At 58.7% G+C, this 17,748-nt stretch overlaps 1 protein-coding gene across 1 annotated transcript; it reads left to right on the forward strand.

Moving 5' to 3' along the window:
- The first annotated feature begins 10,274 nt into the window (after positions 1-10,274).
- On the forward strand, positions 10,275-16,967 carry RELT (RELT tumor necrosis factor receptor). Its single transcript, XM_008568556.1, has 10 exons — positions 10,275-10,319; positions 11,768-11,842; positions 11,975-12,141; positions 12,357-12,436; positions 13,263-13,520; positions 15,268-15,348; positions 15,606-15,687; positions 15,872-16,117; positions 16,579-16,777; positions 16,920-16,967. Exons 1-10 carry the CDS (start codon positions 10,275-10,277, stop codon positions 16,965-16,967), a joined length of 1,281 nt encoding a protein of 426 aa, XP_008566778.1.
- Positions 16,968-17,748: the final 781 nt, after the last annotated feature.

The following is a 17,748-nucleotide window of genomic DNA, read 5'->3' on the forward strand; positions in this document are numbered from 1 at the left end:
GGGCTGTCAGAGGGTGAGCGAAGGGGAAGCCGCGGAACTTGCAGGGTGAGGGGCCGACCTGGCTCGAGCCGTCCCCCGGCCGGGGAAACTTGGACGAGACCAGGACCGGCTGCGGGACGCGACGGCGGTGTCTCGTTGAGGCTGAGGCGCCGGACGACCGTGGGGTGGGGGGAGTCTGAACGGTGTCAGCCCGTGACTGTGAGTGACTCGGCGCGTGAGGCGGCCTGGCCCGGGCGAACGTGTGGCTGGGACACTGGGCAGTGACGCCGGGCCGAGCGGGTGACACAGAGGGATTCTGTGTGTCTGAGACAGGCAGAGGGTGTACGTGTGGTTGTGTTTGAGACCCCGGGTCACTGGGGTCACTGAGTATGTGTGGCCTGGGGTGTGACCAGAGCAGGGCCTGGACCACTGGTTAATGTGAGCAAGTGTGAAACAGAGGAAGAGGAACCCCAAGTGACTGAAAACGGGACCGCAGCGAGAGTGCGTGTAGGGTCAAGTAGGGACAGTGTGTAAGGGGTGTCTCAGGGCAATGAGTAAGAGGCAGAAAGAGGAGGGACCTCAGATACCTTCCAGCAGATGGGGGATAAGGAGGAAGTTGGGGGGCCAGGGGACAAGTGTCTTTCCAGGGCTGTCCGCAAGAGAGCATCCCTCAGGAGTTCAGTTTAGTGAGGGGAAAGGACACCGAGGGACTTTTCCTGGCAGAGGGAGAGGGGGTCAAGGCTAGGGTGCATCTGGTGGGGTGGCACCTCTGGCAGCCGTAAGGTAGTCTCAGGCTTCACCCCCCAAACACACACACACATACTCATACATACATATTGAAGTCCCCACACCTGGCAAATCTCTGTCCCCTGGAAACCTGTATTCGCAGTAGGTCCAGGCACAGTCTTGCTCTCAAACACTGCCCCCTCTAAGCCTCAGTCTCCCTGTCTGCACACTAAGGTGTTGGGCTGTGAATGACTGTGAATCATCACTTTGGGATTCTCTATTGTTTTTGGGTCAACTGCCTCTGTTCTCTCTTTCCCTCCTTCAGGCAGAAAAGACTGCAGTGGGGGGTGGGGGCAGGCTTCTGCTGGGATCACAGTGGCCTAGGGGGTGCCCCCAGGTGCTGGTGACAGGGTTGGAAGCACAGCCCTCCCCACACTGGTCAAGGAAACATCAGCCTCCCACCCAAAGGCTGCTTAGTCCTTGGTCCTGAAATGGGTCCATAGACAATATGGATGCCCAAATCCTGATCCATAGACATTGACTTCTTTGTCCAGGTCTCCTTTCTTCAGTTTCGTAGTTGGGAGGAGAGAGGGCATGGACTTTTTCCTTAGGAGTGTCTCTGGTCTGGGAGGCTAAGTTCTTGCTGGAGAGCTGGAGCAGGGCCCCTTCAGCATCTGGGCAAGACCCCTCTGAGGCCCCTACTCCCACATGAGGGTCTATGAGATTCATGCAAGGTGGGGTGGTAATTGGGCTCCCTAGCCCAGGAGATGATGGTGCGGTGGGGTGGCATCTGCTGTAGGATCTGGAAATTCTGTCTTCTGCTGTCCTTGCATTCTGGGGAAAGGTGTGTGGGGGTTGGTGGTTAGGGGACACAATGCCAGGCATTATTCTAAACACTTTATGGTGCAGTCTTGTTGAATCCTCACAGTGGTTTCAAGATGTGATGACTTTTTCAGAGAAGGAAACTGAGGCTCAAAGAAGCAAAGTGACTTGCTCAAGGTCATGCAGAGTCAGGACAGTGCCAGGACTGGAACTTGGGTCTTCTGACCCTGCAGCCCTGTGAGATGCTTGGAGGGGACTGCCCACCTAACTAATAACTGTCCATGGCTTACCTTGGCTTCTGTCTCTCAAACTTGGGCTGGCAGGCATGGCTTTGCCAGGATGTTCCATTGTGAGTTCTGAGTGTGATGTGTGTGTGTACAATATGTCTGGAACACTGGGAGTGGGTAGGCTATATGATCTTCCTGTTCCTCCTCCTCCCTCCCTGAAGCCCTCAGCCCTAGCCAGAGGTCACCAGAAAGGCCTATCTCCTAACTTCTAGAATTTGCACCTGGCCTTGGGAGTGTCCACAGGGCTCTGAAGAGCATCTGGAGTTAGCAGCACAGCCCAGGCATGGCAGAGATAATTGAGAGTCCCAGGTGACCTTCACTATACCTGAGAGACCCCCATCCCCCTCTTTGTAGTTGCTGCAGAGGCATTTTCCACCCACATGCTGTGGTGGGCAGCAGACTGCAGTTTACCTTGGGCTGGTGCCCCACCCTTTTGGGCATCTGTTTCACCATTCTTCTCAGGACCCTTCTAGCTCTGACCACTGCTGCCGCTGGGTGGAGATCTGGGGCTGGGGATCAGGGTGTCCCTCAGCCCTCTCTGGAATGACTGGAGTTGTGCTTCTTGGGACTGATGAAAATAGCTGTCTTGGTCTCCAGGGACTGAGCCCAAGTTATTTCTGTCCCCAGAAAGAGGTGGAAATAGCTCAGGGCCTGGGAGGGGGAGAAACAGGAAGGGGTCACCAAGGGTTAACCTTCTTTCCTTGTTCCAGCCTTGATGGAGGCCCCCAACCCCACTCCATGCCCTGCCCAAGTTCTGGGAACTTGGGCCTCTAGGGATGACAGTGGGGCCAGGCTGGGTTTCCACTTGTGGCCCTGGTTGGCAGTGGCATGATAGTTGCTGGAGGGAGATTCTGTCTGGCCAGGGAGAAGAGAGACATTGAGGGGCAGTCAGCACCGCCCTGCTCATGGGGTCAGGAGGCAGAGCCAGCAGGCCCAGGCCGTGTTACAGAGCAAGAAACAGGTTCCAAGATTGCAACAACTTACCCAAGGCCCCCCAGGACTGTGATATTCTGACTCTCACCCTCCAGACAGAGTGCCTGCCCTCCGTCCTGCCGCATGTTCCCCAGCAATGGACACACCTCCACGTTGGCCACCTCTTGCATTCATCCCTAGCCAGCCATGCTTGCCAGACTCTTGGGCTAACTTCTCTGCCTCCATGTCCAGTTCTTCCACACAATGCCAGAGTGACCTCCGTAAAGTAACTCTTGCTTTTGCCTACAAAATGTAGTCCAAACTCCTCATGCTGGCATCAAGGCCTTTCCTTCCAAGACCTTTCCAACTTTACATCTTCACCCTCGTCTCGCCCTACCAGATGCCATGGTCCTGCCCTGTCTTTTCCCTCTTTCTAGAACCCTCCTGGCCATTCAGCCCTGCCAGATGTCCCTCCTCACCACTGGGGAACAGCACAGGTGTGGGGCACCTGTGGGCACTGTATGACCAGCTCAGCAGGTTGGCCTGCCCTGAAGCCTGCCCTCTCTTGCAGCCACATCTGTGCCAGGGAGGCCTTCCTGAAGGAATGGCAACCACTGCAGGATCTCAGCACCTGTGTGCCAGGAGGCACAGGGTCTCTGAGGCTCCCTGTGGCCTGAGGTGGAATGTGTGGCAGGGGTCAAGGGCAAAGACTCAAGGCCATCCCTGTGGGTTGGGGGCAGCTTTGGTGCTTGCCATGGTCCTCCTCAGATGAGGCCTTCACTCAGGGCCAGCAGAGAAGACCCTCCCTGCCGAGACCCTGCTAGGTGCCAGGCCTTGGGCTCAGTGTCTCCTCACAGCAGCAGCGGTGGGGGCCCCCTCCTTTCCAAGTTGTTACAGGGGAGCTGAGACACAGAGAGCATAGCGGAGCAGCCGTAGTTCCAGTGACACAACTGTCTGTGCTGCACCAGCCCCCAGCCTGCTCTCCAGGCAGGACATGAGGATTGGTGGACCAGAGAGGGAGGGGTTTTGCCTGAGATCACCCACCAGCAACTGTCTGGCTCCATCCCCCACTTAGGACTGAGGACACTGAGATGTGGTCTCTGTGCAGAGCTAGCAGCCACTGTGTGCCTGTTCCTAGGCTTGGTGCCACTGGTTGGGGCTGGAGTGGCAGAGAAGATAGGAGCCAATGCTGCATCCCTACTGTGTGCCCAGCCCTGGGATTAGGACCCCTGAGGCTGTCACATCCTCAGTCTCATGCTCTGGGGGGTCATCAGTCCCTCCAGGCACAGGCAGGGAAATCAAGGCTCAGAGGGGGAAGGCACTTGCAAGATCCTAGTGTCACTGGGATCCAAACCCAGGTCTGTGGCCTTGAAGGCCAGAGTTCTTTCCTAGGCCACCCTGGGAAAGATGAGAGCTCTATAAATAAACTGCCCATGTGGCTGTGAGCGTGTGCCCTGGCTAGTAGGCACAGACCGAGGGGGATGGAGAGGGCCTCTGCAGCCAATTAGAGGCAGGGTCTGAGTGTGCAGCTGGTGAGAGAAGGAAGGAGGGCTTCCAGAAGCAAGGCCCTAAGCCTGGCCCGGCACACCCTCATTGTGAGAAGGAGCAGTGAGAGCAGAGCCTGCTCTGTGCCAGCCTCCAGCGTGCACTCCCTGCCTCCCCCCTACTCCCGGAGCTGCCCCACTCCCGACAGGGGTCAAGGAAGACTGAAGACTGATGGCTAAGGGAGCCTGGAGAGGGGAGGGGTCCCCCTGACTGGGAGCCTGGGTAGGGGTCCTGCAGGAGGGGCTACTTGGGCAAGGCCTGATTGTAAGAAGAGCCTCTGTTCTCCTATGAACTCTCGGTCCTCTGCCACAAAATTGACCCAAATTACAGAGGGGAAACTGAGGCTTGCAGAGGTAGGGCTGGGTCCTGATTGCCAAACCATTCCCTCTCAGTACCCCTCCACCTTTTTTTTTGGTGGCTAGCCAGTGCAGGGATCAAACCCTTGACCTTGGAGTTACAACACCACACACTAACCAGCTGAGCTAACTGGCCAGTCCCTAGCCCTCCACCTTCTTGACTGGCCTCAGCTTGTGTAGAAGCATCTTGACACAGACCTGTAAAGGGGCTGGGAAATGGGCCCCCAGGGTCCTCCCAGGGAGGCCAAGGCCCCTCCACCCTTGCTGCTGGGATTTACATTGGGTTTCCTAAAGCACCCTTGCCTACCCAAGCTTCTGTGTGACCTTGGCTGGACACTGCTTGGTTCTGAGCCTGGGTTCCTCCTGTGGTCCTCATGGGACTGTCGTGAGAACCAGTATTCAAGAGATGTCTCCTTGGGCCAGGCACCTGCCAGCACTACTTACAGTGGCTCCACCTATCCCCTCAGCATCCCATGAGGCAGGGACTAGCAGCCATGTTTGCAGAGGAGGACCCTGAAGCTCAGGGGGGATGAGTAACCTGCTGAGGGTCACAGATCCACTAAGTGACAGAGCCAGAGCTTGAACCTGGGTGGACTGCTACAGAGCCCAGCCTCACCTCCTCCCAGCCCTATCACTGTCCTCAGCACAGATCCGCTGGGTAGGACCTGACCTGGGATTGCACCGGGGGGGCCTCTTTCCCCAGCACCTGAGTCTGGAGGAGATGGAGAATGGGCCAGGCTAGGGCTATGGTCTCCCCTCAGTCTCTCCCCAAGCCTCTAACCAAGTCGGCCAGGTTAGGGTGATGGGGGTAGGACCTGTGATGAGCAGACCCTGGCACCTTAGTGACTTGGTACCAGACATACGAGATGTCTGAGATGAATCAGATGTCTTGTATGGGGGGGCAGGAGGCAAAGGTGGCTTCTCAGAGGCGGAGGTAGCAGTAGCATGAGCGGAGTCTGCTGGGAGTTGTCCTCCAGCCCCTCCCAGGCGCCTTGCTGTCCTGTCTTGGCACTGGGGGAGGCATCCCAGGGCTGGCCCATGGTGCTAAGAGGTTGGTGATGGGCTAGAAGCAACAGGAATGCCAGGCCAGGGTGGCACAGCAAGGGCTGCCTGCTGCAGGGTGGGCAAACCTTGTTGCCTTTGAGACCAAGTTGTTACAGGTTACTACTTCCCCTCTCTGAACCTGGTTCCTCAACTGTGAAGCATGGAACCCTGTCTTTGAGGTTTTCAGTGAGACCCAGCCTGGAGAAGGAATGAGGCATGCAGTAGGCGCTTAGTTTGGGAGGCATTAGGGAGCTACACCTCTGCCCTAGAGATGACTCCCTGGTCTCAGACACCTCCTCCCCTAGCCCCAGACTAGGCCTGGGAAGGGGGAGGGGATTGCATCTGGACCATACCCAGCCTGGAAGGAGATGGGTGAGCCAGGTCTGAACACCTCAGCCCTTTTCTTAGCCTCAAGGGGCCAATTAGCTGCTCAGCCCAACTTGCCCACCTCACCAACCTGAGCCACTGAAGCCCAGGCCTGGTAACAGGCAGGAGGGCTGAGGGGCAGAACCATGCCCAGCTCCTGGGGGTGGGCCAGGGAGCAGCTGCTTCCTGGCTGTGTGCGGTGCAGGATTAGGGATCCAGCATTCAAGGAGTGATCACCCCAGGGTGGTGACCGGGAGATCATGGCTGCCCAAGACGCCCTCCCACCCCCCCGATTCTCACCATGGCTAATGGGGCACCTCCTGTGTACCAGGTACTGAACATAAATATAAAAGAATCTCAAGTATATCTCACACCTTCCTGTCAGATGTGTGCCCTTCCCCCTCCACAGTTTACACATGGGGAAACTGAGGCACGGTGAAGTGTGATGAATGCTTATCTGAGGGCCTACTCTGTGTCAGGCCTGTGCTGAGTACTTAATGTGCGATCACTCATTCCACCCTCTCCACAGCCCTCTTCAGGGGGTCCACAGCCACCAAGCCAGTGAAGAAACCCCCCTGCCTAGCCCAGCTTCTGGGCTCCTTCACCATCAGCCTGCTCTGCCCTCCCTACCCTGTATAGCTGGGCCCTCTACTGGGAGCGCCTTTTCTGCCTCCCCACCCCATTCTGTTCAGCCTGGCTCTGGACATGGAGGGCAGCTCATGGTGGGAGGGGGCTGGGTAAACAAGATCTTCACCACAGGGCAATTAATGCTGACCAGAGGTGATGGTTGGGGCAGCTTCCAGGAGGGAGTGACTTTGAGCTGAGCTCTGAATGAAGAGCAGGTGTGGTTGGTGTCGCCCAGGTGATGGGAGGGGTGTCTGGGTAAACGGCAGGTACGGGTACAGGTATGGTGTGTCTGAGGGACAGGGACCAGGAAGCTCAGGGTGGTTGTGTGTGCATATGGTGGGGGATTGGTAGGGGCGCATGGGATGCCATCCTGAGGGTGGTGGGAGCTGGCCCAGGGCCAGGGCCAGATCTCAGTGTCAAGACACCTGGGCTACAGGGTGGGCCTGCCCTGGAGGCCAGGGAGGGGACTGGGGGCAGGAGGGGTGGGCACAGGCCCTGGGAGATCTTGGGGAGTGTACAGCTGAGGAGGGAAAGGGGAAGCTGCCGGAGGCCTGGGCAGGAGGCACAGCTTCCCCTTTTTCTGAGGCCTCCAGGGCCGCACATCCCTGGGGCTATATAGCCTCCAGCTTCCACCTCAGCCTGGGCTCTGCTCATGGCTTTGCCAGTTGGCTTTTACCCAGGGAATTTCTGGTTCACATTGTTTGGGCACTCTTTGGAGGGCAGAGTCTGAGGAAGCTGTCCCAGCCTCATGAGCCTGTTCGGTGGAGGCCCCAGGAGCAGGCTTTGTGGTGACAGAGCAGACACCCGACCTTGCCGCTGTCTGCCGGGAGCAGGGGCAGGTGGATGGGCTGACGCGGCTTAATCACCCCCCTCCCCAGGTGCGGAGGAAAGGAAGGGGTGCGGGAGGAAATCCTGTGACCCACTTTAGGCCCATTACCTCATGTGAACCTCACGACAGCCTTGCCGTGGAGGTGAACAGCCCCGTCTTGCAGGTGAGGAAGCTGACCTGTGAGGTGGGGCGAGGGGCTTCCCACAGGGGGTGGTGGCGGTGGGGAAGGAGTGGCCTCTAAGCCAACTTCCTTCTGCGCTAAAGCCCGTCATCCAGTGTGGCCGGGGTGCGTCTCCCGTCAGGTGCACTGGGGCTGGAGAGCGCCGCCCTTGGCCCTCTGGGGCCTCAGTGTCCTGGCTCTGACAGCTGTCCTACAGGAAGCCGTCAGGAGGCGCTGGCTGTGGGAGGTCACTGACTGACTGCTGTCTGGCCTTCAGGGCAGGCCAGTGCGGTCCAGATGGGGTCTTCGCAGACCCCCTTCCAGCCTAGGGGCTTCTGTGTGAACTTGCTTCTTGGCCTCGTTCCAGCGCTCCGGTGTAGCTCTGGCGTGCACGCGCGTGGGCCTCCTGCCTGACTGGGCAGGTCCTGTGGCGGCTCAGTCTGGGCTGAGCGTGGGGCCGGGGCAGCCAGACTGGTGTTAAGTGCCAGTTTGAGCTAATTTGAAGGTGTGTAATTAGAAGGCACAAGGGTACCCGGCGCGGGTGTCTGAATGTGCCGGAACGGGCCCTGGCTGGCTTTGTGTCTGGGCCTTTGGACCCTCACTCTCCTCCTGGAAGCCTCTAGATCACTGAGCTCCAAGTCTGTCTGCAGATGAGCAGCTGCACAGCCTCTTCCTGTGGACTCAGGTCACTCAGCAGGTGCCACCCAGGGTCAGGAATGGCTCCAGGGCTCTCTCTGTGGTTGTTTTGCCTTTTGCTTTTCACCCCGTGCCCCAGCCCTCTGGGCTGTGGGGACATCCTGGGGACTTGGGGTCAGCTCTGTGGATTAGATCCCTTGAAGGACAGGGGAGGGAGCCTTGGGGGGACAAGCTTGAGGTGGGAACTGGGCTTGGGCAGGGGGAAGGGATGCTTTGGGGCAGAAACTGGAAGCAAGACTTGTGACCACATTTGAGGAGGGACAGGTGGGGGGATGATTCGGGGGATGCCATCTGTTGGTTATTGACTGCCGGGTGTGGCCCTCACCCTACTCTGTAGGCTGGCCTTCTTCTGTCTCTGGTTTTCCCCTGAGCTGGGGCTGAGAGCAGCTGCCAGTGACCTGGAAAGTCCCCAGGATAATGTGACTGCTGCCCTTATCCCTCCCCTGGGTGAAACTCAAACCCCTGGCCCCTCCAAGGTCTGTGCCAAGCCAGGCCGCGATGTCGTGCAGGCGGGTGGATCGGTTTCCTCGGCTCCTTTTCCAGGCGGGAAGCCTGGGCTGCCTCTCAGGAGAGGGGCTGTCATGTGACCTGGGACCTACTGCATGTGGCGCCTTTCCCGCTGGGCTTGACATCAGACAGCTCGGGATTCTGCCTGCTGGGGACCCTGGGCCAGTGGCCGGGCTCTCTGAGGCTACGTACGGCCCTGCTGAGGCCCAGCACAGCTTCCCTCAGCCTCCTGGACCTGAAGCCAGGCCTCTTGGAAATACATCATGGAACTTCCTCGTTGTGCTGCAGTCCCTTCTGTTGTCTCATTCGAATCCTTCCTGCTGTCTCAAGCTGGCCAGAGACTTCTCTAGAAGAGGCCACAGTCTGGGCCTTGGAGGGGGGGGGCCTCAGCTTCAGGCCAGTGGTCTGCAGAGCCACCACTGATACTTCTAACTTCACTCACTGTGCCCTCTCCCTGCTTTGTTTCGTTTCTCGGCACTTCCCACCAACTGGCAGGGAGACCGCTCTCTCTTTATCTGTTTGCTGTCGGTCTCCCCTGGGATGGGGCTCCCTGAGGATGGAGCCTCGGCTGTCTCATTATGCCTATTTCTCTAGCGCCAAGGGCAGTGTGTGGCGCATAGCAGATGCTGGAGTGATGGTGTAAGGCTGAAGGTTGGCTGCCAGGACCCCCACCCCCCAATAGTTCTGCCCATGGCACTGGGGCCAACATGGCATCAGACACGTCCCAGCTGTCCTTGCAGGAGTCAGAGGGTGTAGACAGTGGCCATGTGGGAGAACAGGACTGTGATGGGGTGGGGGTGGTAGGTCACACAGCAGCTGTGGGAGCCAGACCCAATTTGGGGGCAAGCTTCTAGAGAAGCTTCCAGAAAGAGAGGCCTTTGCAATGGGATTTGAAGGGTGAAGGAAAGGGCCTTCCTTGGAGAAGACCTGGAGGAGTGGAGGCAGAGGAGCATGAGAGGCCATGCAGGCTTCTGCTGGCCAGAGCCTGCAGCTCTGCAGATGAGAGTGGAGGGGCTGGGGCTGGGGCCGCCACAGCCCTCTCATCCCCCCAGCCCATTCACATTTCTTTCCCCCAGCCTCCCCTGCCGATATCACTGGGCACCTGGCTGTTTATGGAAGGGGAAGGAAGCCCTTCCTCCCGTGGGAAGCCTCCCCAGCCTGCAAAGCCCTCGCATGCCCTTCCAGTCTGCTCTGCAAGGCTGCCTCCCAGACAGGGCAGCCATACTCTCCTTGGGCACCAGGGGGTGTAGGGCAAAGTGTCCATGCTCTGCTTGCTCAGCAGCACCCTGCCAACTCCCTGCCAAGTTCTGTCACCCTGAAAGTGGTGCCGGGGGGGACGGCCGCTACTTTCTTGTCCCTGCTGCCCACTGAGCCTCCTCTCCATCTGCCCCAGGCTGGTGACCACCCAGGGTCTGGCAATGAAGCTGAGCCCGTTGTGCTGGCCCCTGTCCTGCCTCCTTGTGGTAAGTTGGGGATGGGCCTGGGGGAAGCCAGAAAAGCCGAATCCTGAGCCCTGCACCCAGCCCTCCATGGAGCAGGCACAGATGCTGCTCAGGAACCCCTGCTGGGGTGGGGCTGGTTACTTAGCTGTTCCTGTGAAGAATCTGGGGTAGTCAGACCCTAGGAAGCACCTCTGGCCTGCCCTGGCACGAGATGGTGACCAAGGAGGGGAGGCCATGGCTGCCTCTACTCATGGCACCCAAGACAGGGGACACATGGCTTTCCCAAGACATGTCTACCCAAGCCTAGTGTGAGTGAGGGGAGAGGGGAGGACTTTCTGGTGTTTATAGGCAAGGTAGGCATGGCTGAGGGCAAAGAGGCCTGGGATTTGGAGCCTGAGAACCTTAGCACCTCAGATGCTGGAGTCCAAGTTGGTCTAGGGACCTCAGACTCCAGGTCCCATAATCAGAGAATCAGGACAACTTCTTGCCTAGAGCTTCTGGTGACTCTGGATTACAGACTTGCTTGCAGCCTCAGGCTGTGTCTTAGAAACTGGTCTGAGGTCCATCTTTCTGCTGTGATGCTGGAAGCTCAAGGAGGACAAGACTTGGCCTTGGGCATCTCTGAGGCCTGCTCCTTGTACAGGAGGCTCCCAGTCTTAGCAGTTCTAAGGAAGTCCCGAGAACCTCTGTGTGACATTCCACCTCCAGGGCAGCTGGCTCTGCCCAACCAGCTTGGGCCAAATTAGAGGATGGGGGGGGTCATCCCACAGCAGGAGGGATTCAGGGCAGACAGTTCATACCTGAGAATGGGAGGCAAAGGGAGCTCTCAGTGAAGTGGGCTGCGGGACACGTGCTAAGAAGATCCTTCTGTTGGAATATGTCATGCCCTGTTTCAATGCAGGGTGTGAATGAGGTGGCCTTGCCACATGGGGAGGTCACAGAGGAGGATGTAGTCCTGAAGACTTAGCTGAGGGCCCAGAATAGGAAGCACCAGCTGCAGACTTGGCTCCAGGATGATAAACAGAGGCTGGTTAATGACATGCCCGGCTGCGATGGGGGTGGAAGGTAGAAGGGGACCAAGTTAGCAGAAGGGGGACTGGAATCTGAGAGGAATTCGGAAGCATTTCCTCCTTATTTTTCTGGTTAGCTGGAAGAGGTATGACTCAGAGACCCACGGGCTTGAGATCCTGATCTGGTCCTGTATGGGGCTTTCCAGCATGTTCCGGAAGCAGATGTGGTTCTCTCCCTACCCAGGCACTGGTGATGCAACAGGCCTGGGCAGAGCAGGTTTTCCTCACAGCGTGAGGGATTGAGGTTAGAAGAGTGTTTCTGGAGCCTGGGGTACGGTGGCCCTGAGTGGTTCATGGTCCCCACCCCGGGGGCCTCAGGTAGTATACAGATGACCCCAGAAACCCCACGCCTAGCACTTCCCACCTCTCTCAACATGCTCCTGCCTGCTGTTCTTCCAGCTGCTGCTCTGGCCTCTGGCCACTTCAGCATCAACGACCCCTTGGCAGTGCCCACCCGGAGAGGAGCCCAACCTGGTGAGCATTGTGCTGCCCATCTTCCCTGCCCTGGGACGACTCCTGGGGGGAGGGGGTGGAGTCCCACACCTGGCCTCCCCAGGGACCTCAGGCCTGGCTCCTGGCCTTGTTCTCACTCTTTCCCTCCCACAGGACCCGGGGCAGAGCACATTATGCAGGTCCTGCCCCCTGGGCACCTTCTCAGCCTCATGGGGCTCCAGCCCGTGCCAGCCCCATACCCGCTGCAGCCTTCAAAGGAGGCTGGAGGCCCAAGTGGGCACAGCGACTCAAGATACATTATGTGGAAGATGTCAGTCTGGGTGAGCCACGGGGATGGGGAGTCATGGCTGGGTGACCAAGACTCTGGATCCTGGGGTCCCAGCCTCACCCCACCTGAGTGGGCCTCAGTCTTCCCATCTGTGAGATGGGATGGGGCAGGACCAATGAGGGTGCCTGGTAGGAAGGGATCCAGCCTCACTTAAGGGTACTTTCTGAGGGAAACTTCAGGCCTCGGTGACATATTCCTTCCCTGCAGGTGGTTTGGCCCTTTGGAGGTACCCCATGTTCCATGTCAGCTGTGTTCCTGGGCACCTCTGGGTACTCATGGCTGTGACAGTGAGTGCACATTGGGCTAGGACTGGTGGGGGTGTATGTGGGAGGGGTCCAATGAACTTGAGCCCAGGAGCCTCGGCAGTGTCCATGTGGGGGCAGTGAGATCCTCCTCCCAGCTCAGGGGAGGATGTGCAGCTGGAGGGTGTCCGGCAAGATGTGGTCAGTCACTCCACTGGCTATGTCTGCTCATCTTGCTTCTGAGTGGCAGGTGGTAGCCATGCTGGAGTCTGGGGGGGCTCACATCCTGACCGGTCCCCTGTACCCATCCCCTCAAAGATGCCCATGTGGATGCATGAGTACATGCACTCGCGCGTACTCACATGCACACGCTCACACACACCTGCACTCCTCTCGCCGCTGGGCTGTTCACCTTCCTTTTTTTGGCAGCTGGCAGGTATGGGGATCTGAACTCTTGACTTTGGTGTTATAACACCACGCTCTAACCAACTGAGCTACCTGGCCAGCCCACTATTCACTTTCTGAAGCAGCTAATTCAGGGACCAGGCCATGGGAAGACAGGATCCTGTGTCCCTGTGCCCAGGCATGTGCTGCCTATGCTGTCCGTTTACCCCTCTGGCCCCAGTACAATGGGAGGACAGGGACTGAGGGTCTGGCCGTCCTGAGGCATCCTTGCTCAGGATGACTGATCAGATGGCCAAAAGGGAAAAAAAGAGGGGAGTGAGCTGGCCTTTGCTTCCCCAGTGTGGTGGGGAGTGGGCTGCTTGGACACATCAGTTCTCCCCCCACCCCACACTAACTCCCTCTGGTCCTCTCTGCCTCCCTGTGTTTGTCTCTGCTCTGTCTTGCCTTCATCCTCTGTGGTGCTCAGCGTGGGGGCGGCGGGCCCGACGTGGCGTGGAGGTGGCAGCAGGGGCCAGCGGCCGTGGGGAGACGCGGCAGCTTGGGAACGGCACGCGGGCGGGCGGCCCTGAGGAGACGGCTGCGCAGTACGCGGTTATTGCCATCGTGCCCGTCTTCTGCCTCATGGGGCTGCTGGGCATCCTAGTGTGTAACCTGCTCAAGCGGAAGGGCTACCACTGCACGGCCCACAAGGAGGTCGGGCCTGGCCCTGGAGGTGGAGGCAGCGGTGAGGCCCGGCCTGGGGTCCTGGTGGGGAGGCCAGAAGGCACAGCTAGCCTGGCCCCAGCTCAGCTTGGGGGCTGTCAGAGGGAACCTTCCTGGCCTGGGGTGGGTCTGACAGGGAGAGGCCTGCAGAGGAATAATCAGGAGGGTTTCTTGGAGGAGCTGCTGTAGAGGGACCACAGAGGAGACAGCTGCAGACTGACCAAGTGGGAGGAAGGGGAAGGGGGCCGAGTGGCAATGGGAGTGGAGCAGAGGCAGGACAGATGATCAAGTGGCTTCAGCGGGATTCCCACCCTGGGTAAGGCCCTGCCCTGCAGTGGGCTTCTAGACTCCTTGGGGGCTACAGTTGTGTTTGTGGTTCAAGAGTCAGACAGCCTTTGACATACTCAAGGTGACCTCTCACCTCTGGCCTGGAGCAGTTGGAATGCCCTGCGTCAGGAGGGCTGGCAGTGTGGCTGTCCTGGGCGGGCACCACAAGGGGCTCGGGTTTCAGCTCCAGGCTGTGGTTTGAGTTACAAGTCTTGGAACCAGAGGGAGAGGCACGTTCTTCCATGAGTACTCCCAGCCCTGGGTCCCTTTTTCTTCTTCCCCACCCCACCCCTGTGCCCTGAAGGGTAGGGTGCCCCACATGCACATCCCTAGGCCCACAGGAGCCTTGTGGCCAAGTCAAGACTGAAATGGCACCTCCCGGGCCAGCACCCCAGGTTGCCACTTCTAACTCCTGACCTGAAGTCTGCAGGGGGCAGGAAGCGGACAGGAACTTTAGACAGACAGGATGGAAGGTGGCAACTCAGCACAATTTTGCCTGGGACCACACTTGTTTTCCCTGGCCTAGTGACTTCCTTTAACTGCTGGCTGCTGTCTGGGTACAAGTTGTGGGAGCTCTGTTTGCTGCTGGGCCTGGGATTGATCACAATGGCCCATTCTCATGCCCTTGAAGTTTGGGCCTAAAGCTGAGCAAGGGCCCTCAGTTAAATACAGTAATTACATAGTCAGGGTGGGATGTAGGCAGGTAATGGGCGTGAAATGGCAGAGTTAAATGTAAATGTTGAGAATTCTGGGCAAGGAGGCAGCCACAGCTCTCTGAGGCTGAGGAGGGAACAGTGCAGGCCCAGAAGAGGCTGATACCATGCCCCCCACATACTTAATAGGGACTGAGGAATTCAGATAGCCCTGAAACCTCTAAGCACCTGGGGCTATTGGGTGCAGGAAGCAGTAATGTTGAGTAGTGAAGGTTACGATGGGCTTCTCTGAGCCTAGAGTCCTGTAGATGCAGAGCTCAGTTGCCTACACCCCCCCCCACACACATACACTCACACGCAGCTCTGCTGCAGGGCTCTGTCATCTACACACACACACACTTGCATGCACACACACATGGCTCTGCTGTAGGGCTCTGTCACCTACACACACACACGACTGCTGCCGGACTGTCACCTACACCCACGCACACCTCCACACATGCATGCACACACACGTGACTCTGCTTCAGTACTCTTGTCACTTATGTACACACACATGGCTCTGCTGCAAGACTCTGGCACCTACACACACACACCCACACACACATGCAGACACACAGCTCTGCTGCAGGGCTCTGGCACCTACACGCACGCATGTCCACCTGCAGGACTCTGTCATGACTCTTAGGAAGGCGTGGGGCTCCCTCTGCCGGCAGATCCTGGTGTAGCGCAGGTGGCTGGAGTCCCTCCTCTTCCCTGTGATCATGGTCCTTCTCTTCTCTTCCCCAGGGATCAACCCCGCCTACCGGGCTGATGACGCCAATGAAGATACCATAGGGGTCCTGGTGCGTCTGATCACAGAGAAGAAAGGTGAGAGAGGGCCTGACCCGACCCCAGTGCCCGGGAGAGGAGAGTCTCCTCCCACAGCCTGCTCCTCAAAGGGCCTGGTGCTCTCTGACCCTGTTGTGCTGCCCCTTTGCCTCCTGTTCTTGCCTGAAGAAGGAGAGAGGAAAAGGCACACATGCCAGGCTGGGGAGGGGTAATGGGTAGACAGGGGGTCTCTGCTGGGACGGGATGGGGGGTGCCACTTATGGCCAGAGCTGGGTTCTGACTGCAGCTGCCCGCAGAGAACGCGGCGGCCCTGGAGGAGCTGCTGAAAGAGTATCACAGCAAACAGCTGGTGCAGACAAACTACCGGCCTGTGCCCAGGTGAGTGGGCAGGTGGGAGCGGGGCAGGGGACAAACCCACAGATAATTAGCCCACTTCCTGAGGACTCACCACTCGGGTATGTTCCCTCTCCTGTCACCCTGATCCCCTCCACTCCCTGCTGTGGTCTCCTGGCCCTAGGCCTGGCCTGCCCTAGTGACCGCTCCCACCTGTACCCTTCTGCAGGCTGCCACCGGCCCCCCCAAGAATGCCACACATCTGCCCACATGGCCACCACCTCCACACTGTGCAGGGCCTGGCCTCACTCTCTGGCTCCTGCTGCTCCCGTTGTAGCCAGAAGAAGTGGCCTGAGGTGCTGCTGTCCCCTGAGGCTGCAGCTGCCACCACTCCTACTCCCAGCCTCCTCCCCAACTTGGCCAGGGCTCCCAAGGCAGGACGCCAGGGCGAGATCACCATCTTGTCTGTGGGCAGGTGAGATGGGCACAGACACAACAGGGACAGGGAAAGACATGACAGCCCAGGAGAGAGGCAGGGCCTTAGATTGAGCCCTGAGCATCCTGCTCAGTGGTGGCCTGCCATTCTTGGGCCTCTCTGGGGAGTGGGGGTGGCCAGGGAGAAGTCAGGATTTCCCAGGTATGCTGCGTCTCCCATGGAGCCCTTAGGTCCCCAGGGCAGGGTCTTGGCCCCCATTGCACCTGGGACCTCTCAGGCCTGTCCACCTGCAACCTAGAGTTCGAGGGATGAGGGCCGGGTTCACATAGCAGAGCGAAGCCCCTGTCTGTGCATGGGAGGGGGCTGGGAAGGGCTTAGGCTCTGGTGTCAACAGGTCAGGCTTTGATGCATGAGCTTGCTGTGTGGCCCTGGCAGGTGCTGTCCTCTGCACTGGGGCTCCCCTGTAATGCAGACAACTGTACCATCTCCTCACTTCACAGGTTCCGTGTGGCTCGAATTCCCGAGCAGCGGGCAAGTTCAGCAGCATCTGAGGTGAGGACCATAACAGAGGCCACGCCTTCAGGGAGTGATCCCCCCAACTCCCCACAACCTGGCCTCCCCCCTGAGCAGCGGGCACTGCTGGGAAGTGGTGGAAGCCATACGAAGTGGCTGAAGCCCCCAGCAGAGAACAAGGCTGAGGTAAGGGCCAGGGGGAAGGTCCCTTTTGTACCTGGGCCAACCCAGGACTGAAGACAGGACAAGGGTGGAGGTGTGGGGGCCACTTTCCTGGAGATCAGAAGCCCCTTGGACTCAGCTCTGACCCCTCACCCCTGCCCCCCAGGAGAACCGCTATGTGGTCCGGTTAAGTGAGAGCAACCTGGTCATCTGAGGGGCTGCCTAGTCTGAGGACACTGAAGCCTTCCCCGGGAGGTTGTGAAGGCTTCCAGGAGGAGGGAGAGCTGCAGCTGGGACTGTGAGGACCACGAAACAATGGCCCAGCAGGCAAAACAACAAAGGCCAAGGCCTGGAGGTGGGAGCGTCCACCCCAGTGAGGAGGCAGGCAGGTCGGCGGGCAGTGTGTGCAGAAGCAGGTTGAGCCCCGTGCCTGTCCCTGCTGCCCCAGTTCCCCCCTGCAGGATGGCCCTGTCCCCTGTGGCTGCCTGGGCCAGATCCTAGGATTCCACAGGACTCTGTACTACCAGAAGCCTGGGCTTGGCAGAGTGGAGGGGCCCACGCCTGGCTCCCCTGGCCCCACACCTTGGTAATTAGCCCCCCCCCCCCCACAGGGCCCTCCAGCAGATGTGCCTCCCCCTCCTCTTCTGGTTCTGTAAAGAGAAGAGGCCATAAAAAGCCCTGGGCTGGGAGGCTGAGTTCCTGGGTTCTAAGGCATGTCCCTGGCCATTGCCAGGTCCCAGTTTTTCTGACTGAAGTAGGGAGAATGACGTCTTAGTACCCAGGGCCTCTCCAGCTCCTTGCAGACTCTGGGCTGGGTGGTGTGGGGCGAGAGCTTGACTCTGCCACCCCTCCCATTAGTAGCTTTATCTGGCCCTGTTTTGCTGCTTCCAGGGCCTCTGCCTTCAAGGCCCCCATGGACTGTCCATCCATGGCTCTGCCTAAGGGGCTTAATGCATGTGCCTGCCTCCCACTCTTCCATTTTCAATGAAATTGAA

The sequence above is a fragment of the Galeopterus variegatus genome, unplaced genomic scaffold (genome assembly GCF_000696425.1).
Source record: "Galeopterus variegatus unplaced genomic scaffold, G_variegatus-3.0.2 Scaffold423, whole genome shotgun sequence".
Lineage (NCBI taxonomy): Eukaryota > Metazoa > Chordata > Mammalia > Dermoptera > Cynocephalidae > Galeopterus > Galeopterus variegatus.